Source organism: Heptranchias perlo, chromosome 5 (assembly GCF_035084215.1).
Source record: "Heptranchias perlo isolate sHepPer1 chromosome 5, sHepPer1.hap1, whole genome shotgun sequence".
Classification (NCBI taxonomy): Eukaryota; Metazoa; Chordata; class Chondrichthyes; order Hexanchiformes; family Hexanchidae; genus Heptranchias; species Heptranchias perlo.
The window spans coordinates 80950583-80974071 of NC_090329.1; the positions used below are offsets into that span (position 1 = coordinate 80950583).

At 43.3% G+C, this 23489-nt stretch overlaps 2 protein-coding genes across 3 annotated transcripts in view; one reads left to right on the forward strand and one right to left on the reverse strand.

Moving 5' to 3' along the window:
* Window positions 1-1884: 1884 nt before the first annotated feature.
* Window positions 1885-11494, forward strand: LOC137321885 (calcium homeostasis modulator protein 6-like). The gene is made up of 2 exons (XM_067984708.1): window positions 1885-2469; window positions 8085-11494. The coding sequence occupies exons 1-2, from the start codon at window positions 1915-1917 to the stop codon at window positions 8508-8510; spliced, it is 981 nt and encodes a 326-aa protein (XP_067840809.1). The 5' UTR covers window positions 1885-1914; the 3' UTR covers window positions 8511-11494.
* A 6224-nt stretch (window positions 11495-17718) lies between these two features.
* The window catches only part of LOC137321433 (trafficking protein particle complex subunit 3-like), a 33150-nt gene continuing 27379 nt past the window's right edge, over window positions 17719-23489 (reverse strand). For both annotated transcript variants that reach the window (XM_067983822.1, XM_067983823.1), the window contains exons 5-6: window positions 23003-23185; window positions 17719-18429 (exon numbers count right to left, since the gene is read on the reverse strand). In XM_067983822.1, coding sequence (XP_067839923.1) covers window positions 18304-18429; window positions 23003-23185 — 309 coding nt within the window. In that variant the 3' untranslated portion in view covers window positions 17719-18303. The remainder of the gene's footprint in view (window positions 18430-23002; window positions 23186-23489) is intronic.

The following is a 23489-nucleotide window of genomic DNA, read 5'->3' on the forward strand; positions in this document are numbered from 1 at the left end:
AAATGAAGACAAATTTAAAACGATTCTGCACTGTTAAAAACGTCATCAACTACAAGTGTACTTCTCATGAAGTTCAAGGAGACTGCTCCAATTGACCTTAATTCTGTCTGGAAATTTAAATGGTGAGTGAATGAAATAGTATTTTAGATCGGTAATAGATCATTTCCAGTTGTAAAGTGAGAGTTACTGATTGAAAAGTAAGGTAGAGATCCATCAGACTGAACCTCCAATTCTCCTGACTCTAGGCATCGTGTGGATTTCCAGTGGGAGATGGCCCAGGAAGGTTCTGTTTCTTTCAGACAAGGTCTACATTTGAATACTGTAATGAAGTCCCGATTGCATCATTTATGCAATTTTCCAAAATTCATTATCCATTCTTTTTCCTCTTCTGGCCGCGATTTTCCATTCATTCATTTTAATTGTGGGCATAGGAGGCAGAAGCGTATCATCCTGGCCATTGTGTCGAACAGTCAAGACAGGCCTAAATTCTCATTTTTTTATGCCCCCTGCAATGCTTGCCCTGTTGCCGCCTTTGTGTACTGGAGGAAGGAACTCTCAATAGAACTGTCACCTCTATATAGAGGTGACCATGCAGGTTAATAGCGCTGAGACAATATGAAAAGCAGGAACAGGGCCTGTCCAGTTCATTAGCCACCAGACTCGGGGGTAGAATGCAAAGGGTGGGGAGTGGGGGGGGATACAAAGGGAGGGGTGGGCAAAATAGAAGGGGGATGGAGAGGGGAGAGAATGCAAGGGGATACGATGTTGCATATTGCATAGCAAGAAGAAGGGAGGGGGTAGAATCCATAGCAAGGGGAAGGGAGGGGAAAATGTATAAGATGGGGAACGGAGCAGGCAAAATGCTGATCAAGAGTGAGTAGGCAGCATAATGCATAGAAATGAAATTGGACAAAATGCATAGGCAAAGAAAGGGGACAGAAAGCATGGGAGGGGGCATAATGACATGACAAGTGGAGGGGAGAAAAAGCGGGGTCGAGAATGCAAGGGGAGGGCAAGAGGGAGAGAATGTAAGAATGTCAAGGGGGAAAGAATTAAAAGAGAAAATGCAATAGAAGAGAGAATGCAAGGGGTGTCAAATGCAAGGGGATGGGAGGAGGAGATAATGCAAGGGGAGGGGTCATGAGTGCATGGCAAAGGGAAGGTGGGGGCAAAATTCAAGCCAAGGGGAAGGGAGGGGGCAGAATTTGAAGTAAGGAGAAGGGAGAGGGTAGAATGTAAGGCAAGGGTTGGTTATAAAGGGGAAGGGGAAAGGAGCAGAAGCTGGGAGCATTGCTTTAGGTGGGGGAGAAAGAAGAGTGCCCACATTAACTGGAGGGGGGGATGGGTAAAGAAGATCAGCATGATCTCTGAGGGTGGGAATATTGATTTCTCTCATTTTCCTGCAGCTGATGCTTCTCTTTAATTTCTGTAATGGATGCAAATATTGATTAAAAATAATCTGTGTTTTTGTAACAGTCAACATACATTATAATGTTAAAGATCACAAGCAAAAGCTATTTTATTATTAAGAAAATTGATCTAAAGGATAGCATCGTTCCCTTGAATGATTCCTTGAAAAACCTGGTAAAGCTACGAACAGCTCAAAAAGATGAATAAAGGTATACATTGCTGCAGAGATCACCACTCTGTGTTGGGAACACCAACAGCTGCTAACCACAGAGCTGCAATATCTTCTGGTGCTTATACAGGGTTACGTCTGGAGCCAATTATCAAAGGGCTCTTTTGGCAGGCACAATGCACTCTGCAGTACTTTCCTTTTTAATTAGATTTTGTTTCGTTTTTCAAGCCTTTTCCTATAAATGGACATCACCAGTGAATACTTGATATAAATTATTTATCAAGCTCTCTCAGACGTCTGAAAGGAAGTTACATCAGCAGTCATTAGGTTCTTGCATGCGTACTGCAAAGATGGAGAAATTTAAGACGATGCTGAATTTAGTTTTGAAGCAGCATGCCACCCTAGGATACGGCTTTCTGGCCTTAGCAACAGCTGGGGGAGAACAACTGTTCTCTGTTGTTGTGTTCAATTGCCCCTGTAACTCATGGAATTTTTCCTACAGCATGGTTTTTCTTTTCGTCCCAGCCCTCGTGTTGTTTTTACTTGGCTACTTTATAAGCATCAGAACCTGGAAGCTATGTACTGGCTGTTGCATTAATCAAGCAAAGCTGTGCTCTAAAAGAATCCTCTGTCGTGGCATAAAGATCTTTGTGCAAATCACAGTGGGAGCTTTAGTAGCCCCCATAACATGGATTTCTGTTGCTTTGCTGAATGGCACTTTCTATGAATGTGGCATGTGCGGCTATTACAACGAGCACTTCTTCAAGCCAATCTGCAATAACAAATCCAAGGACTGTCATCCAAATCCTTTTGAACTGCCTTGTGCTCGTGCATCATTGTCTCTATCCAACCGGGAGGATATTCTCTTTACCCTTCGTGCACACTCCCAGGTAAGAAATACTTTTGGTGACATATGTTACTGTTACTTTCTTCTGCGGACTGGTGCCACATCATGCAAAAGCTTTGCTTTTACATTTAGCCAAATAAAATTATGCATTTATTATATTTACTATTACTATATATATCTGATCGCACATAGAATGCATGAGAAGCCCAAGTGATCAGGTTCTCAAGGCTGGTATTTAATGGAAGGGGCATGTATGAGAAGGCAACATGCCTCAACTTGCCCTGGGGTAGGGGGTTGGGTTGCCTTAGCAAAACATTTCTTCCCGGCTGTGCTAATATCACATTGGAATGTAAGGCACATTGCATCATATTCTCTACTTTGGGTCTGGGATGAATCTTGATTGAAGGCTGCTTAGTTCTGATAAAATACGTTTAGTGTAGCACACCCTTAATTCACGTATACACTGTTTTGCCAATCTTGCCACCTGCAAATGTAAATCATTGTGGTCGCTAGGACAGCATTCAGTACTAGGGTTAGGCCCCTTGGGTTTTATTCTGTTTTTAGCTCATTTCTTCATAGCTAAAGATTGTGGCATGGGTGAAGCAAAAAATATCCTGACTATCCACATAAAATTATTAATAAAATCAGAAAATGCTGGAAATACGCAATGGGGCATGATTTTAATGGCAGTGGGAAGTCAGCATTTGGGTGAGTAGCCATGTGGGAAACCTGGAAAACTTTTCTGTGCGTCGGCTCGAATGATCGTGACTAAATTGAAGGCCCTTAATGTTACTTCCGGGTTTCGCATCTCCAAGCTGCGCAACGGGCGTACTGTGCACCTGAATGATGTGCTGTGAATTGGATTATGTAAAGGGCCATTGTAACCATGGATTTTGAAGGAAAAAGGAGGAATCTTCAGAGATGCAGCACCCCGTTTTAGTGACTCCTCTCTTGAGTTGCAACTGGTTGGTGTCAGGAGCAGGAGAGGAAGATACTATACCCTGCTGACCGGAGGAAGCGCCCAGCTTCTGCCACCAAGAAGGCGTGGTTGGAGGTTGCAGGAGCATGATGGCAAGGTCGTGGGTGGAGTGCAGGAAGCACTTTAATGATCTAACCAGGTCAGGAAAATTGAGTGCAGTTACTGATTCACCTACATCCTGTGGTGTACATTACCCACCTTCACTCTGACTTGCCAAGCCTACTCCATCACATCACTCCTCACACCCACTCAAGTCTCATCATCAACTTACCTTTACTTTCTGTGCACTTCCTCACTTCCCATTTGTGAACCCACCTCTCCCACTCACACCAATCCTGATGCAATGTGATCAATCTGTCTGATAGTCACCCTCTGATGCATCTGTTTCATTGTCAGCCTCACCCAAAGCAATGCATCCATCAGGTGACCCCGTCACCCTCACTCACCCACACGTCTGTTCTTTCTCCCCTTATAGGAGAAGAAAGCACAAAATGCACGGGAGAGAAGTAGGGCTGGAAGGGGGCCACCACAAATAGTGCCCCTGACAGATGTGGAGGAGGAGGCCTTGGAGCTTAGCCGCACGTTGAAATGCCTGGCCGTCGGAGATGGTGAGACTGGCAACCCGCAAACAGCTGGTGTCAGAACTTTAACATCCCTCACACATCATGAATTGATGTTATCAATGATTGACCTGTTGCACACCTAAGTATGCTCATTGCAAACTAACTTCTGTGATGATTTTTAACATTGCTTTGTGTTCTCTTCCGGGGCCTTGGAAGAGGGCAATTCCTCAGAGGAGCTCAATTCCTCTGAGGGTGCACCGTCACATCACATCCAGCCATGCACCAGCACAGATACATGGTGGGTCCTGTTAGGCAGATAGTTGGGTGTCACCTTGTGATTCAACACTCACAAGTGTGCACCAACAGATGCTGTGGCAGGGGCAGCTGTGGAAAGATTGTGTCGGAGGGCGCACTCCTCTCCAAGCTCTGCTCAGCTGGACCCAAATGATGAACCCCGGGGGACATCGTTCAGAGTGAGAGTGAACGAGGTACAACTCCACCTCTGGGAGGTAATGGAAAAGGAGTCACGTATACTCTCCACAATAGTGGATAGAATGTCTTCATAGGAACATAGGAACAGGAGTAGGCCATTCAGCCCCTCGAGCCCGCTCTTCGATGGGGAGTGTGGCAGTCTCCGTTGAGCTTCAAGCACAGCTCTCAAATGAGTCCTTTCAGGTCGTGGATGGCTGTGCTGACTCTGGATTGCCAATATGTCTGCCGCCTTAAGCAGGCAGACAGAAACGTCATCCATGGCCTTAGAAAGCATCACATCTCCTCACCAGCCTGCTGTCCAGCAGAGTGGTGGGAGTGATCTTTCGCTGGCCCGGGAGAGGGGTGATGGCAAAAGAGGACATGGAAGTGGGGACTCCACTCAAAGGTGCAGGTGGAGTGGTCTTTGGCCCTCACTGTCTCCAAAACCCAGAGGTCATAGGCCAAAAGCATCTAAGCAGCAAGGCATGAATCTGAGCAACCTGCCACTACCTCTGCTGAAACCATAGGAGATGCATCACATAGAAGCGCTAGGAAGAGGAAGGCTAAGGATTTGTAATCACCAAGGGTATGCACAAGGGTGTATGACGGAATGTGATGTTTTTATTTATATTTGTTTTTTGTTAAATTCACATTAAATGTTATACTTATCACCAACACTGCTACATCTTGCCCATTCTTGAGTCCCTTTTCTGAAAGCACCCTTACATGTGTTTCATCATGAACGCCAATACATGATGCCACCCATTGGGCACGTGTACAATGGGAGTATGCATGGTTGAAGGACTGTTTTGTGCAAACGGAGGGGAGGGGGGCTGGTGTTGATGGTGGTTGTTCCAGGTGGTCTGAGTACTTCACTATCTTCAGTTTGCAGATCTCATTATGAGAACCTGTTAGATATAAGTGAATCCCTGGCATCATACGCGCTGCTGCTCTGGTGATGGGTTTCCCATGATCGTCCTCCTCCTCATCGTCTTCTTCAATGTTGCCAGCAGATGAGAATGCTTCATGAGCGCATTCGAGCTCCTCCACCTGTAACCCTCTCTGCTGAGTGGTGTTGTGCAAGATGCAGCACACGACTATTATTCTGCACACCCTCGCTGGCGAGTGCTGAAGGGATCCCCCTGATCTATCCAGGCACCTGAAGCGCATCATCGATGTTCCTATGGCTTGCTTAATGACAGACCTGGTGATGACATGACTGTCATTGTACCACTGCTGTGCCTCATTGGTGGGGTTTCTCACAGGTGCCATGAGTCTGCAGAGAGTATCCCTTATCTCCAAGAAACCATTCCTTAAGTCTGTTTTGTGTGTGGAAGAGGGCTGGGATGTCGGACTTGTGCAAAATGAAGGAATGTGGCACACACCTGCAGAAACCTCTTCCAGTGGTCGCAAACCAGCTGTGCATTGATGGAATGATATCCCTTTTGGTTCATGAACGGTCCTGGCTCATGTGCAGATCCTCAGATTGCTACGTGTGTACGATCAACTGTGCCCCGCACCCGTGGGAAGCCAGCCAGAGAGTTGAAACTTACTGCCCTCTCAGTCTGGCTGATGTTGTCACAGAGGAAGTTGACATAGTCGGATGCCCTGGCAAACAACCCTTCTGTCTCCTGCCTTATACACTTAAGTGCAGATGACTGAGAGACCCTGGAGATGTTACCGGTGGCCTGCTGGAAGGATCCAGAGGCGAAGAAATTGAGGGCAGTGGTAACTTTAACTGCAATGGGCAATATGTGGCCACCAGGCCCAGCCAGGAGCAGCTCTGCATGAAGAAGCATGCCGATATCTGCAACCATCTGGCAGCTCAATCTGAGCCTGCGTAGGCACTGCTCCTCAGCGAGGTCCAGGAAGCTCAGCCTCTGCTTGTAGACCCGCTCACGTGGGTGGTGCCTCCTGCGACCTCAGCCCCTCCATTGGTCCCCTCTCTGATCTTCTGCAGGTCTTTATGACACACTTCTGACTTGTGCACCTGAAACTCCAGAACTGCAAGCCGTGCCTGCCGTGAGTGGTGATGTGCCTCCTCCTCAGATGTACTGTGGAATACATCCATTGCGCCTCCCCCCACCCCATCCTAATGATGTCAGTTTGAGGGGGTTGAAAATGCAGGTAAATTTGTCTGAACACAAGAATTCTCAGTGTGAACAAAGAAATCTCAGTCTAAACACACAGAATTCCTGGCCAAAGGTTTGTCTGAGAGGACGAAGTGCCCCGCTACAAAAATTCACCTTTTATTCACGTGTCAATCACTGGTCCAAACGAGGGTCGGCTGCAATTCGCCTCCGTTTCCATGGCGTGTTTCGGATGCCATGGGAGACACGTTCAGGGAAAGTTAAAATGGTTTGTGTGGCTCAATACACAAACATTTCATCGCTTTAAGTGGTTTAAATATGTTAACTTGCGCATTAAATATCGATAGCTGGCACTTCCGGGTGCCAGTAGCGCACATCCAAATGTGTCTGGGTTAAACCTGGAAGTGGGCATGTTGGAGCCGGGCACCTGTTCTTGGGGGTAAAAATTACCCCCATAACGTCTGACATGGGTCAATTTGCATCTGTAATTCGATTTGAATTTTATTAATAGTGATGACTACGATAACAATATTCCTTACATTAAGATGGTCAAGGTCACTGGTTTATTATGAAAACAGACAAACAGATCGAATTATGGTGTGCAATAGATCATCTGGAATTTGAATTTGGTGCCAGTGGGTCATGGAAGTCTTGCAACGGAAGGGTCTGCATTAACAGGCCAGAATAAAAAGCCACATTATTTGCTGCACCTGTGTACTGCTGCTAATTGTACTCATCCATTGCCACCAATTAAAAAAATCTTTGTTTCTTCACTGTCATTGTTTTGCCATTTCTCCTGAACTCCAAGTCTCTGTTGTGTCTTCAATTCTTCAAAGTAGGAAAGAAAATTCTGCTGGCTGTTGGCTCTTCCTGTCTGTTCCTTTCATCTTTGTTAGGTATTGTAAGAACTGGCACAAGACTGTACTTCTGAAGTTTTGGGAGAATTATATTAAGCAGGATTTGCAAGTACATCAAATGAGTTCATTTGATGTACAGCTGTACTGGATTTCAATGGCTCTACAAGTACCAATCCTAGCCAAAGACTGTTTCTCTTTTCTTTGCAAACAAGGGCTGCAGCATGTACAGAATTGTAGTTTGAATCTGGGCTCCATTTTTCATAGTACTGAATGATTTAAACAAGTGTACAGATTGCACACTATAAATGAGGTTGGAGTTAAAAACCCTGCTTATTAAGAGGCAATATAGAAAATAATTTCAGGTTGTCTACACTTGGACTTTTGCCTTGGTCTCTTAGTATCTGTCCATAGGCAGAAAATGATGGCTCCATAACTGCACTGGAAGGATCCTTTGGGATCCTCCCTACCCAATTTTCCTTTCAGCGCTCCACTCAGGTGAGCCTTAATGCCCACGTGATTTATATTTTGACAATTGTTTTAACTTCAAACAGCAGATTCAATTATTGAATTTGGTAGAGGTGAGTCTCAGTACACATTCCACCTATAGCCTTGTATGCCAGAACTGTGGTTAATTGGATGCATTGTGTATGATGAGAATATGAAGTGTATTTATATTTCCTTACATTTGATGCATGCAGGTGATTGGATGGAGCCTGATAGCAGCCATCGTGGTATTTGCGCTGGCCTCTACCTGCATTGTACGCTGCTGCTCTCCTGTCAGCTTCCTCCAATTGCAGTTTTGGAAAACATACAAGGAAAAGGAGAACGAGCTGTTTGAGAAGAAATCAGCCGAGCATGCTAAAGAACTGGCGGAGAGAAATCTGAAGAGCTTCTTCGAATCTGTAGGACCGAAGGAGATCAAAACCCCGAGCAGAGCGGCATGGGAGGAGGTGTCCCTGCTCTACTCTTTCAGCAGAACTGAAAACTACTACAGCACGATACACAAATATGCAGAAAGGAAGATGGACAACACCAATGCATTGTCTTCCACTCTCAACATGGAGGTGCCTGCTGTACTGGACTTTGTTGATGGTGGCAAAAGTTCTGCTGACACCCATGTTTGAAAATGCACTCAGACACGGCAGTAAATCTATGCTTTGCCTCAGTACCTGAAAGGAGCAGTGTTACAATGCTTGCTTAGCAAAACTGCACGGCAGTATTTGTATAAGATTTCCTCTTATTAGACATGTAACGGCATTTTTACAAAAGGTTCTTATCACTTTTTTTTATTACATTTGATGTATTTTATACATTTGTACAAAAACTCTTTTATTGAGAGTGTGAGTAACGTTGTGTTAAGGAAGAGTTTTGCTATCTGTTGGGGGTTGGGTCTGAACTGAGGCCTTCCAGAGAGGAGCTGGTCTCTTCTGTCTGTGATGGATAGTTACAATCCTAAGTGAAATGGATTCAGAGAATCTTAAAGGGATGACATCTTCATGAAAACAAAATGTTTCGCGAGCATTTTTTCAAGTGAGTAAATTTCTTATCTTTGACTAGTCTTCCAGTTCTTTGTAATCCAAATTGAACGAACAGAAATAATGTTATCAAGACTTAAAATGCACTATATGCAGAAGCTTTTCTTCCGCTAACATTTTTTATCTTCAGTGCTCTGGCAGGAGCATTTTCGGGTAAATTCAGATATGCCATATTCCCAGCTGAGAGCTGAGCTTGATGGGAGTGAGGGTCGGAGGTAGGTCTATTCGTAACCCAGACAACTCAGTCCTATTTGCACTTATATTTATTGTTTTCTGGTTTGTTCTGTTTGAATTTTATTGGCCTGGAGATTTGGAACAGTCTGGTTTTAGCACTGTGGATAAATCCTAAATCAGAGCACATTAATAGGGACACGGATTTAAACTTTATATACATCCCCCGAGGTTTCTCGATATGCACCAACGTGGTCCACAAAGACAAAAAGGTTGGAAGCTCCTGATCTAATTGATGTATTGCCAAATAGTGATAATAGATAATACCCTTAAATTACACACTTAAACTGATGTGTAACATTGACATTTAAGTGTAGATTTTCTGAATCATTGTATGCAATGAGGCACCTTGCCATGTTTTGGGATTTGGAAAATCTATCCTTTACTCTGAAATGAAGCTGGAAGACTCTCCAGGTCAATCTGCTCCTGGGCTTGGCTAAATCAGCTGTCCAACAGTCATTGTGATGCATATCTTCTGGCTCTTCTCACTTTCCAAGCGAGAAAAACTTTTCCAAGCACCTTTTCTTTTAATGGAACAGCACAGAATTAGCCATCAACTGCAATTGACACTAATCTACCATGGGAGGCCAGAAGTACAGAGTGGGCGGGAATTAAATTTGTCTTGGGCGGTATTGTAAAATGGGTAACAGCGAATCGGCCGCCTATTTTACACTCCGACTGATTGAAGTCAATGGAAATGAAAATTGGATGGAGTGTAAAAAGAGCTGCCAATTCGCTATTGCCCATTTTGCGCTACTACTTGACGAATTTCACCCCTGGTGCATTGGATGCCACCACAGCCTGTAACAAAATAGGCACAGTGGGCATGCACAGTGCTATGTTCAGTCTTGCCACCACACCCTTAGCTAAGTTATCCACTTAGCCCAATGAAGGCTGAAGGCCAAATTTCCGTTGGCGTTTACAAAAGCAAAACTCCACAACAGTTCCAATCCCTAAAGAAGTTACCACAGGCCTGTAGTCCTCAGAAGGTACAGTGGCACAATAACATAGAGAATAAAATTGAAAGTCTCTATTTACATCCAAATAGGAAAAATCGCAGAATATTTCCCCTATGCAGCAGGCGTAGTAAAATTGTAAACCTGTTTCTAAGCAATACATTTATGATCACCCTGCGCCTAGCACACCGGAAAGATCTTTCCCTCCTGAAACTATCACCTCTGCCTGGATATTTTATCCCAACTCTTGACTGCTGACACTACCCAACCAGCCAGAGCTCTACTTATATAGAATTTACCCATGGAGAAAATTGCTCAGAAACAGTACTCAGAATGGTATTGCAGGTTCCTGAACTGGGCCGCCTTTACTTTTCTACATTTTGTTTTGCAATTAACTGCTCCACTAGGGCAGGACACAAAAAGACCATTGTAACAGACTCAGTTTGTAGCCACAGAAGGATATCTTCACCAAGGTGTTCTAAAAGGCTAGACCCAGAAAATAAAATGTGGCTTAAATCTGCTCAGCACTTTCCACTGCACAAACTTTCTCTTGCATCTTTTATATCCTATAATTACATTTTATGCTGAAGTAAAGATTTTTATGGTACAGTTTTAGTGAGAGAAAACTGCATTGGTAACTTTTTTTGATATCGTGCAAAAGTATTATTTTATAATTTCACGGGTAAACAAACTTTTAAAAATGTTGTTATAGCAAGGAATATCTGTAACCAACTTTAAAAAAACTTATTTAAAGAGATATATCTATATTTATAATGCAAAATAGAATTTAGTTTGTCATGTGAAGACTTTAAGCTGATGTCATGGGCTGGGAATTTCCTCAGACCTGCTCCGGCTCTGCCGTTGTAACTTTGGTGGAAGTGTAAACGAGGTTTTGGCTGTAATTGTGGTGAAGTTGCAGTAGTGGAGTGGGAGGAGCTCAAAAGAGATTCCTGGCCACAATGTTAATTTAAACCCAAAGTTTTAACATTAATATATCATTATTTTTCTCAACAATTCACAACATGATATTCTATCAGATTACAAGGTAAAAAATATAAAAGTGCGAAAGCAAAAGATAAAAGCACAATTTGCCTAAAAATATAATTATTTGATTTGTCAACACGTGACATCTATGAATAAAGAAGGTAAACCTGGTATACATTTATTGAAAGAATTAATACTGGGTGCTGGGGAGTATAGAATATGTGAGCCAATGCTTATCTGAAGCTAATTGCCAGCCTGCTTAACAGCTGCATGTTCATTTGTAAAGTTGCAAGAATTATATTGAAAGATAGAGATATAACATGTTTCATTTAATTTGCCATAAACCATAAGCTATTTTTACTGATGTTTATTGATACTATCCATTCTGTTTAACATTTTAAGCTGAATAAAAATTATTTAAAGAATTACTTGAGCTATGACTATTTATTGTAAATGTTTGTAAAGTTGCCTTTGGTGGGCAGCCTATTTGTCCTCCAATATGTAGTACTGTGAAATGGCGAGACATGAACTGGTACCCACAGTTCTCTATTCCTTTTTTAACCATGTCTGTGAGGAAGGGACCAAATCAAGCCAAGCTGCTAAGGTACTGGGGAATGCAAGAAAAATGAGACTATCTTCCTTGTATGAAAATGGAAAATGCTGGGAACGATTAGCAAGTTCTTCAGCACCCAAAAGAGTAAGATTATCGATCAGTTCAGTTCTGATGAAGAATCCCATCTCGAATGCTAACCGATCTTTCGCTCCATCGGTGCTGACTGACCAGATGAGTATTTTCTGCTTTTATTTCAGATTTTCAGCATTTGCAGTTTATTTTTATCTGGGGCTTTCTTACAGTTGATTTGTCACAAGTACATTCAACAGGCCTCAATGAGCTCTTTGATAAAAACACTGTCCTCTTTGGAGCTTGTGCATAAGATACATCTCGTCGTTAATTAGCCAGAATGGTTTAATGTTATAATAGAGCAAATGCTCTTCCGACATTCATTGAGTCAACAACATACTACTTGTTTGTAATAGTTGAGCTGTGCTGGTCTTAAGAACATAACAAGCAGCATGCTCGAAGAATAAAATATGAATTTTGTTTCTAATATTTTGTTCAGCGCAGTAATTAAAACCAAAGTATGATTAATAATTCAACTACTTTTCTCTCTGCAGTTTGACACCATGGCCTAGAAATTTGATGGCACTGCTGCAGTTTTTCAGGCGCAAAATGGCGCATAAAACATCCAAAATGGCAGGTGGAGCACATAGGCTCATTAATCAACACAGCGGCCCGAAATTGAAATCCTCCTGAGGATGTCCAGCAGGCGTCGACAGCTCACCGGGTTCATGTAAATGAGATCCGAGGCCCAATATCGGCTGTGCCTCAGGCCTACCCATTCTGGCAGAGGGATTATTCTCTGCTCCCTGTTCACGCCGGCCTGCCAATTTCTAGGCCGTTCAATTAAGTGCGCAACATTCACCTTTCCATGTTGTGGCATCTCTAAATTAAAGTTTTAAAATAAATCAATGATAACCAAATTGAAAACAAAAAGAAAATGATCAAATTCTCATCACAGGATATTTTAATTGCTACAAACTTATTATATTTGCTCCTTTGAAAAAAAAATCTCCACAAACTGCCAACTGGCTAACATTTGGCTCTCCAGTCACCATGATACTTCTGCAACCGTTAATCTGCTCAACCAGGCTCTCACCTCCACCTTTGATGCCCTTGTCCCCAGTAAAACCTTAACTCTCTCCCATCCTGCTCGTTCCCTTGGTATTGCCCTCATCTTCACATCAACAAGTTCTATCCCACCATCAAGCTCACCATGGACTACTCCTCAGAATCAGTTTCTTTCTTGGACACACGAATCTCCATCAAAGACGGGCACCTCAGCACCTCACTCTACCGCAAGCCCACGGACAACCTCACGATGCTCCACTTTTCCAGCTTCCACCCTAACCACGTCAAAGAGGCCATCCCCTATGGACAGGCCCTGCGAATACACAGGGTCTGCTCAGACGAGGAGGAACGCGATGGACACCTACAGACGCTGAAAGACGCCCTAGTAAGAACGGGATATGACGCTCGACTCATCGATCGACAGTTCCGACGGGCCACAGCAAAAAATCGCATAGACCTCCTCAGGAGACTAACACGGGACGCAACCAACAGAGTACCCTTTGTCGTCCAGTACTTCCCCGGAGTGGTGAAACTACGCCATGTTCTCCGCTGCCTTCAACATGTCATCAATGACTATGAACACCTCGCTATGGCCATCCCCACACCTCCACTACTCGCCTTTAAACAGCCACCCAACCTCAAACAGACCATCGTTCGCAGCAAATTACCCAGCTTTCAGGAGAACAGCGTCCACGACACCACACAACCCTGCCACGGTAACCTCTGCAAGACATGCCAGATCATCGACACAGATACCACCATCACACGAGAGGACACCACCCACCAGGTGCATGGTTCATACTCCTGTAACTCGGCCAACGTTGTCTACCTCATACGTTGCAGGAAAGGATGCCCCAGAGCATGGTACATTGGCGAGACCATGCAGACGCTGCGACAACGGATGAACGGACACCGCGCAACAATCACCAAACAGGAGGGTTCCCTCCCAGTCGAGGAACACTTCAGCAGTCAAGGACATTCAGCCACCGACCTTCGGGTAAGCGTACTCCAAGGCGGCCTTCGAGACACACGACAACGCAAAATCGTCGAGCAGAAATTGATAGCCAAGTTCCGCACCCATGAGGACGGCCTCAACCGGGATCTTAGGTTCATGTCACGCTACACGTTACCCCACCAGCGAACAAATGTTATCTGTTTTTAATATAACGGGTCAGTTGCTGTCTTTTCTATGTTTCTACCTCTCTATCTCTGTTTTTTTTTTGGTGATTTGTATATTCGGAGACCTTGTATGTAACACCTATCTGTCTACACACTGATTGCCTTGGCAACGGGCAGTTGAAAAGACTGTCTGTAATCACCAAGCATTGTTCTGTGATTTATAAATGCGATTTCATTTCGAGGATTTCATTTACACAACATTCACCTGAGGAAGGAGGAAGCCTCCGAAAGCTTGTGAATTTAAAATAAAATTGCTGGACCATAACTTGGTGTTGTAAAATTGTTTACAATTGTACAAATATCAACATGTACAAAAATGAATCAGTGCATAGGAGTTAAAACTGGACAAATTATGATTTTTTTGCTAAATAAACTGCTACACAGTCTAGTATACAACTAATGCCTTCTAAATTTAGGAAAATGACATAGACTGATGCAAATAAAATCTCCACAAACTGCCAACTGGCTAACTTTTGGCTCTCCAGTCACCATGATACTTCTGCAACCGTTAATTTGCTCAACTACGCTCTCACCTCCACCTTTGATGCCCTTGTCCCCAGTAAAACCTTAACTCTCTGCCATCCTGCTTGTTCCCTTGGTATTGCCCTCATCTTCACTCCCTCAAGTCCAAGGGGCACAGACTGGAGCGTATCGGGCGCACAGCTGGTTCAGCCATCCATCACCAGATCTAACTATCCAGCACTATCGAGCCTCACTCTCCTCTGCCAAAACCATCTACTACAAGTTGCAAAAAGAACAAACCTAAAAATGTAAGAGTGCCTTACAAATGTTGCCTTTGCAATAGATAAGATGGTTACAAAAAATATACAGTCTACTTTTACATAAAAAGGGTATCCGTTAACATTTGTAACCTGCGAACAAATGATTCATGATTAAACATCAGGTGATCAAACCTCCTGCAGTAGGTCCAACCAGAGTTGGCACTCCTAAGTGCAAGGAGGTCATGGACTAAGATTGAGACCCTCCATTGTGCTGCATCTACCTCTTTCCCTTGCCTACCAACTTAAACCCCCTTGTAGACTCCCCCCACCCCCACCTGACCTAGCCCTGAACCAGTGTTTCTCACTCTGCCTTCCGTCCTGTCGGCCCAAACACCTCCCCCCCACCCCCTTCATACCCTCTCCGAGCTCATCTCATCAATGAAATTCACCTCTGCCTCAGCTCACCTGCTGCTGAAATGCTCATCCATGCTTTTGTCACCTCTAGATTCATAAGAACGTAAGAAATAGGAGCAGGAATAGGCCACCCGGCCCTCGAGCCTGCTCTGCCATTCAACAAGGTCATGGCTGAACTTCTACCTCAACACCATTTTCCTGCACTATCCCCATATCCCTTGATGCCTTTAATATCTAGAAATCTATCGGTCTCTGTTTTGAATGTACTCAATGACTGAGCCTCCACAGTCCTCTGGGGTAGAGAATTCCCAAAGATTCACCACCCACTGAGTGAAGAAATTTCTCCTCATCTCAGTCCTAAATGGCCTACCCCTTATTCTGAGACTGTGACCCCTGGTTCTAGACTCCCCAGCCAGGGGAAACATCCTCCTTGCATCTACCCTGTCGAGCTCTGTAAGAATTGTGTATGTTTCAATGAGATCACCTCTCATTCTTCCAACTCTAGAGAATACAGGCCTAGTCTACTCAATCTCTCATCATACGACAATCCCACCATCCCAGGAATCAGTCTGGCGAAACTTCATTGCACTCCCTCTATGGCAAATATATCCTATCTTAGGTAAGGAGACCAAAATTGTACACAATACTCCAGATGCGGTCTCACCAAGGCCCTATATAATTGCAGTAAGGCATTTTTACTCCTGTACTCAAATCCTTTTGTAATAAAGGCCAACATACCATTTGCCTTCCTAATTGCTTGTTAGCTTTCAGTGACTCATTTCTGGATGACTCGACTATTCAAATGCTTTCCTGAATTGGCCCATCCTTCACCCTCCATGAATTTCAGCTCATCTAAAACTCTGTGGCCTGTACCCTGGCCCGCATCAACTCCTGTCTTCACTGACCTAAATTGGCTCTCAGTCTCCCAATGCCTGAAATTTAAAATCCTCATCCTCGTGGTAAAAACTCCTCCATGACCTCATTCCTCTCTATCTCTGTAACCTCCTCCAGCCCTTCAATCCCACCCCGAATTCTCCTGAACTTCTGACTCTAGACTCTTGTAAATCCTCTCTCTGTTCACCCCACCATTAGCGGCTGTGCCACACTTTGGAATTCTCTTCCTAAATGCCTCTGCTCTCCACCTCCCTCGGCGCCTTTAAGACCTGCCTTAAAATCCACCTCTTTGATCAAGCTTTTGGTGACCTCTCCTAACATCATCTTCTTTGGCTTGGCATCTTTCTTTTTTGATTTTTTTGGTTATGCCTCTGTGAAGTGACTTGGGATTTATTTGTATGTTAGAGGCGCTATATGAATACAAGTTGTTGCTGTTGTATCGTATTGAATTATCTTAGTTAATTTTTTTTAAAATTCGTTCATGGGATGTGGGCGTTGCTGGCGAGGCCGGCATTTATTGCTCATCCCTAATTGCCCTTGAGAAGGTGGTGGTGAGCCACCTTCTTGAACCGCTGCATTCCGTGTGGTGACGGTTCTCCCACTGTGCTGTTAGGAAGGGAGTTCCAGGATTTTGACCCAGCGGCGATGAAGGAACAGCGATATATTTCCAAGTCGGGATGGTGTGTGACTTGGAGGGGAACGTGCAGGTGGTGTTGTTCCCATGTGCCTGCTGCTCTTGTCCTTCTAGGTGGTAGAGGTCGCGGGTTTGGGAGGTGCTGTCGAAGAAGTCTTGGCGAGTTGCTGAACTGCATCCTGTGGATGGTACACACTGCAGCCACTGTGCGTCAGTGGTGAAGGGAGTGAATGTTTAGGGTGGTGGATGGGGTGCCAATCAAGCGGGCTGCTTTATCTTGGATGGTGTCGAGCTTCTTGAGTGTTGTTGGAGCTGCACTCATCCAAGCAAGTGGAGAGTATTCCATCACACTCCTGACTTGTGCCTTGTAGATGGTGGAAAGGCTTTGGGGAGTCAGGAGGTGAGTCACTCGCCGCAGAATACCCAGCCTCTGACCTGCTCTCGTAGCCACAGTATTTATGTGGCTGGTCCAGTTAAGTTTCTGGTCAATGGTGACCCCCAGGATGTTGATGGTGGGGGATTCGGCGATGGTAATGCCGTTGAATAAAAGTTTTAATATGTATTTTTACTTTTGTGAGTAAAATGTTTTCTGTTTTGACACAAAAGTAGTAGCACTCTGAGGGGGATTATAACTACGGAGAGTTACAACTAAAAGAGTTGATATTACACTGCTACCTCCACAGCACGAGTGCAATGGCTTCCCAATCAGATGAGTTCAAATCCTACCTGCAATTTATATTGGAATTTGCCTCTGTTCATTAAAGGATTCTCGGTCAGACAGTCCAGTGGAGTACTGTGCATGGGAGGAATGCTCCACCTCACTGGGAGGAAAATTGGAGAAGACCAGTCCTGCCTCACAGAGGTCCACAATGGTAGTAACAGTAATGTGGGACCGTGCGGCCCTTCCAGCTGAAGAAGGCTTTAAGATAGAGTTAATCACATTGGCAATGCTTTTAGGTTTAGGGTCAATTCCTTTAAAAGTTATTACGGGCAAATGATGAAAATAGACATGTGTTTTGTGTAATCTAAAGAAGCACTGCATTGTTTTTAGGGAACATACAGGAGGTGTTTATTCTTCATGTATATTACAGTCCATTACCTGTTTATTATAGGATTCACTTTGTGCATATTAATAACATTTGTATTATCATTCATTGAGTGTTATTAACTAATAGTAGTCAATTAACAAGGTTGTCTTACACAATCATCTTAAAGAAGTCTGAAGCCTGAGCATCGTGAAATTTGTTTCAGGCTATGTAAAAATATACATGATTTGTGAGAACCTTATATGGTGCTGAACTATTAATCATTAGTATGCTTTAATTCATGCAGTATTGATAGTCCAGAGTTTTAATTTCCTGTGCATACATTTTTCCACGGGAGCTTGAACATTATTACTTACATTGCTAAACCATAAATAAAAAGTCAATCCAGAAGATAATGGTCAGAGACTATTTCAATGGTCGTAACTCTTCTTCCACTGATATTGTAGATTTTCATGCTTTATATCAGTTGTTTATTTGAAATTGCAAAAATGGTGCTCTGAAGAATGTATGAAAACTTCAGAGTGTTATAGGACAGTACTCCAAAGCTGTTGAAGGGTATTTCTGGGCCAACCCTCTCTGTCAGTACAGCAGTAGACACATAAGCTTTTTTTAATAACAACAAAAATGTCAAACTATTGTTGCTTTTTCTCAACTGAGAGAACCACTCTGTGTCTTCTCATCAGCTTCATTCTTATTTCAGTTACCTTGTTCTCTTTCACTGAGTCCTGAAGAAGTTGGACATCCACCTGTAGATGAACCTGGGAATGCAGATGTGTAGTCCAGTTAGATACTTAGGATATGATTGTGCCTTTGTTGTTCATCATGGGGGTAAATTTCCTCAAGGCTTCTCTCGCTCTGCTGCTGTGACTTCAGCAGAATGCATGTAAATGGGGTTTCTGCCAAAGTTCCAGTGGCAAAGCAGGAGAAGCTCCTAGGAAATTCACCCATTGTGCGTTAGAGCTTAAATATCAGAAAGCATCATTTACAATAAATTAGTTATAAGGGCAACAATAATGGAATAGAATTTGCTGGAGCAGGGCATGATTAGTTAGACGTTTTCCTGTACCCTTCAGCTCAAAATTTTTTTGCCCTGTAAGTTGCTAGTAGTGCGAACTGATAATGGTGTGGCGAGGGCAACACGGCATCTGGGACCTTGGTGAATGACAGAACCAATAGTCTATCTCCCTAACCAATGAATTTTAAGGATTGAGAAATAAACAGAGGAACAATGGGGGTGGAGGGTGAATTAGAATGGGTGAATTCAATGTCAAATCAGGTACAGAAAGAGAAATATAGAGAGGAGAGGAAATATTGGATTAAGAGAGAGAAAAAAAAGACAGAAAAGAAAAGTAAGAAAAAAATGTAAAAATTTAAAATTAGACATTTTTAAAATCTCCAACAACAATTCACAACTTGAAGGAATGAGATGCCACAGTTGTAATTGTTCACTTTCTGGGCCAGAGAGGTTGATTGGCAGTCATTAACAATTATTAGTTAAAAGGTACTTACATTATTAATTACTAGATTTAACTTTATGAGGCGAGTTTAATGGGAAATGAATGTGCAAATGCAGCAACTTCATGAAGCTCATGGGATGGGTAAGGGTGAGATGACGATTTTGCAAAGCTAACGGTGGAGCAGCCTAAAATCGTCCAGCAACTTGTGGCGATTTGCAATTCACAGGGTATCTCTTCCTCGCCACAAGTTGCTGGCTGATTTGTACATTAATAACGGTGTGCGTCATTCACACGCCATTATTTTTTCTGCAAGTTCTGGCCCATTGTCACAGTTGAGATGGCAGAAAACACAGTGTGAAGAAGCAATAGGATGGCTAATGTTAACATGCAAGATTATTTTAATTAAAAAAAAGGTGCATTGATTTCATGCTCAGTTAGTCCTGGGGCTTGACATGTCTCATAGGGGTGAAGCGGTCTGATGTGCAGTGATGTTCTAAGATGTCTTCTGCATTGAAGGATTTGACTTGACCTGAAGACGGGGAGGTGGAGTAATGGCAGTGGTGGCAAAGGGAGAGAATTAAAAAGAGAGGGCTTCATTAGTTATTTGCAGCCTGCAGGGCCACCTAAGTAATTGCACAACCATTTGGATCACAACCTGTGGATATTCAGGGCTCCTATCTTTTTTATTGAAAAGATATGTGCTCCAAAAGTAATGCACCAAAAGCAAATTCTACATAGGAACATAGGAACAGAAGTAGGCCATTCAGCCCCTTGACCTGTTCTGCCATTCAATGAGATCATGGCTGATCTATATCCTAACTGCATCCACCCACCTTAGCTCTATATCCCATAATTCCCTTGGCTAGCAAAAATTTATCGCTCTCAGATTTAAAATTATTAATTGAGCTAGCACGTACTGCTTTATGTGGGAGAGAGTTCCACGCTTCTAGCACCCTTTGTCTAAAAAAATGATTCCTAACTTCTCTCATGAGTGGCCTTGCTCTGACTTTAAGGTTATGTCCCCTTGTCCTAGACTCCACCACCAGCGGAAAAAGGTTTTCTCTAACTACCCTATCAATTCCTTTCAAAATCCTAAAAACCCCAATCAAATCACCCCTTAACCTTCTATATTCAAGGGAATAAAGCCTGGTTTATGTAAACTCTCCTCATAATCTAACCCTTGGAGCCCTGGTAACTTTCTGGTGAATCTGTGCTGCACTTCTTCCAAGGCCAATATATCATTTCTAAGGTACGGTGCTCAGAACTGTACACAGTACTCCAGATGTGGTCTAACCAAGGCTTTGTATATGTAGCAAAACTTTCTCCCTTTTATATTCTAGCCCTCTAGTTATAAAGGCTACCATTCCATTAGCCTTTTTGATTATTTTTTGTACCTGACTACTACATTTTAGTGCTCTGTGTACATGGACCCCTAAATCTCTTTGGCCCTCCAATATTCCTAACTTTTCACCATTTAAAAATACTTGGATCTATCCCTTTTTGGTCCAAAATGGATGACTTCATACTTACCTGTGTTGAAGTCCATCTGCCACAATTTTGCCCACTCACTTAATCTATCAATGTCTCTTTGTAATTTTATGTTCCCATCTATACTACTTACTTTGCTAGGCCTTTCTGGTTCCATACTTGGTTAAATACTACCTTGATGTTGAGAGTAACAATTCTCGCCTCTCCCGCTATTCAGTTCTTTATCTATATGAAAATCAAATTCTCCCATTAAAACAACTCTGCTTTTGCTGCAAGCCTCTCTAATCCCTGAATTAATACATTCTGCCACTTCATTGCTGCTATCAGGAGGCCTGTAGACAACTCCCATTACAGTTTTAAGTCCTCCTTTATTCCTCAATTCTAACTATAGAGTCCCGCTGATTGCTTTCCCTTACCTATATCCTCTCTTACTGATGTTGTAATAGTATCTTTAATCAATAAGGCTACCCCTCCTCCCTATCGTTTCAAAATAGCTTATAACCTGGAATATTTAACTCCCAAGCATGACCAGCTTGCAGCCATGTCTCAGTAATGGCCACCATGTCATACCCTCTAAGCTGCAGTTAAGCCTCTAATTCACTCAATTTATTTCTTATACTCTGTGCATTAGTATATAAAACTCTTACTGGGCAAGAGACCTTAACCTGTCCTTCTGCCCTGATGCTGTCTTTCTCAGACCAAACAAGTAACAAGTGTACTTTTATAGGCGATAATAACATGAATTGGAAATGGACTTATGTCCTTATTGTGGACTTAAAAGTATACACCAGGTGGCATGAGTTAATGTTGTTAGATACATTAACAAGGAATATCCTTCCTCTCTTACAAGTTTTAACAGACTGAAATTCTGGGAACCAGGAAGGGCAGAAATATGATGCCACCCTAATGGCGGGAAGGGCTGCAATTTGGAGCAGACCCAAGTGCCCTGGATTTCCACCCCGTTTAAATTTTGTTGGAAATCTTGATTTGGAGAGATGGTGAGCTGTTGAGAGCAGGCATGAGTTCCACTGTGAGCCTCTCTAAGGCCCCAAAGATGGTAAGATAACTGCTCCCAGAGGATCGATTGCCTTTAGAATGCTGCCCTATCTGTTCCCTGCAAGGAAATTAATATTTTTTTGGATAACTTAAGTCTTTAGCCAATAAGGACCTCAGGCTCTCCCCATCAGAGCGGCAGGGTACTGCTCCGATTTTCTGCTGGAACCTCAGAGTGGGCACATCTGCTGCCCTCTACAGCTATATAAAATGTGTATTAAAATTACCCCATTCCCAGGATTTGGGACTGGGTCTACACCTGGGCAAAGTGGCGGCTAGAAATCCTGCCCTTTCCCGCTGCTCTTTTGCCCCCTTACAAGGACCTGCAAGATTTTGCCCCCAAGGTCCTTTCTCTTTTTAGTTTTTTTTGCAGTACAGCCTCTCTAACAAGCTGCTCGGAAGCGCGTATAAATGTCCCAAATTGACCTGCTGTCCCTCGCTCTATGTACAAAAACTCATTGCATTTACTGAGCACTTCAAATTGAGGGTGAACCTACCTCTTTTTCTTAACTTCCCTCCCCAAATTTTTCCCCCTGAAGGCAATAGGAAAGATTTTCCTGGGTCTGCACCCGGGGCAGAGTCACCTGGGCATAGCGAATACCAGAAAATTGGTTATAGTGCACACTCAATTTTTTTCCCATTAATTTAAATAGAGGAAAACTGAGTGGGTTCCATTACAGGCATATGCTTCGACCCATCCAATTTTCTGATACTTGCTGCGCCCAAGTATCCGGTGCACCTGGGCATGGAACTAAGGAAAAGTTCCCCTAATTACTCATTTCAGGGCACAATTTCATGTATCTTGTCCAGCTGGCTACTCTTCATGCGTGAGTTTAGCGTGAGTGAATGTCAGCAGGCTACTTGATCATCATGTGCATTATAGCCGTGCCGGTTCCTGTTCTCACCTCATATCCACACACATGGACTTTCCAGCAGATGTTACTGGGTAATGATCACAACTGGGAACCATTGTTGATTTTCTCCTCCCTAATCCAGGGACACTAACTAAGGCCCAATACCAACATCAGCTAACTCAGCAGGGAACAGTATTCAAGCTTAGAATCTTAAATAGAAGAACCATTGAACCATGGAAGTTTACAGCACAGAAGGAGGCCATTTGCCCATTATATCTGAGGTGATTCTTTGCTAGAGCAATCCAAAACTAATCCCACTGCACTGCTCTCTTGTAGCTTTCTTTGCTTCAAATATTTATCCAATTTTCCCTTAAAAGGTGGCTGTGCCTCAACCACTCCCTGTGGCAAAGCATTCATGCTCCAACAACCCTTTGTATAAAAACTTTCTTCTATATTCTGAGCTGCCTCATTGTTTGTACCATTTTCAGTGCCCCTCTCAGGATCCCACAGATCAGGTTGGAGTAGAGCAAATAGGGATGCTTGTCAGGTATTTCCACATAGCCCATCAGTGGATTCTTCTCCAGGAATAGTGAGCAATCATCTCCAGCTGGGGTCCAGAACGCCACACGAGGGGTCACACCAAGGTACATCTTGAAAGCAACCTGAGAACCAAAAAACAGAGTAACTGTTATTCTGCCTTGCACCACATTAACCTGGCAGTCTGGGGAAGTACAATCAGAAATGTCCCTTCAGTAAATATCTTCTAAGTGGGCACTTCCTGTTCTTTTTAAAGTCTTTTTTAGCCAATTTTTTCTCCTTGCCCTCCTCTCCTGTCATAGCCAAATATATCAATCTAAATGGATGACTAGATCTTATCAATTTAACTGCAGTTTTCAGAGAAAATGCACATTGCACTAACTAACAATATCCTCTTTCAAAGCAGCTAAAAGTTCACCATATATTAGT

What these genes read in the sequence shown, in the direction of transcription:
- LOC137321885 (XM_067984708.1), top strand. Translation starts at nt 1,915, where the DNA reads ATGCGTACTGCAAAGATGGAGAAATTTAAGACGATGCTGAATTTAGTT. An exon ending in CCCTTCGTGCACACTCCCAG is followed by an intron (nt 2,470 to 8,084) that starts GTAAGAAATACT and finishes TGATGCATGCAG; the next exon opens with GTGATTGGATGGAGCCTGAT.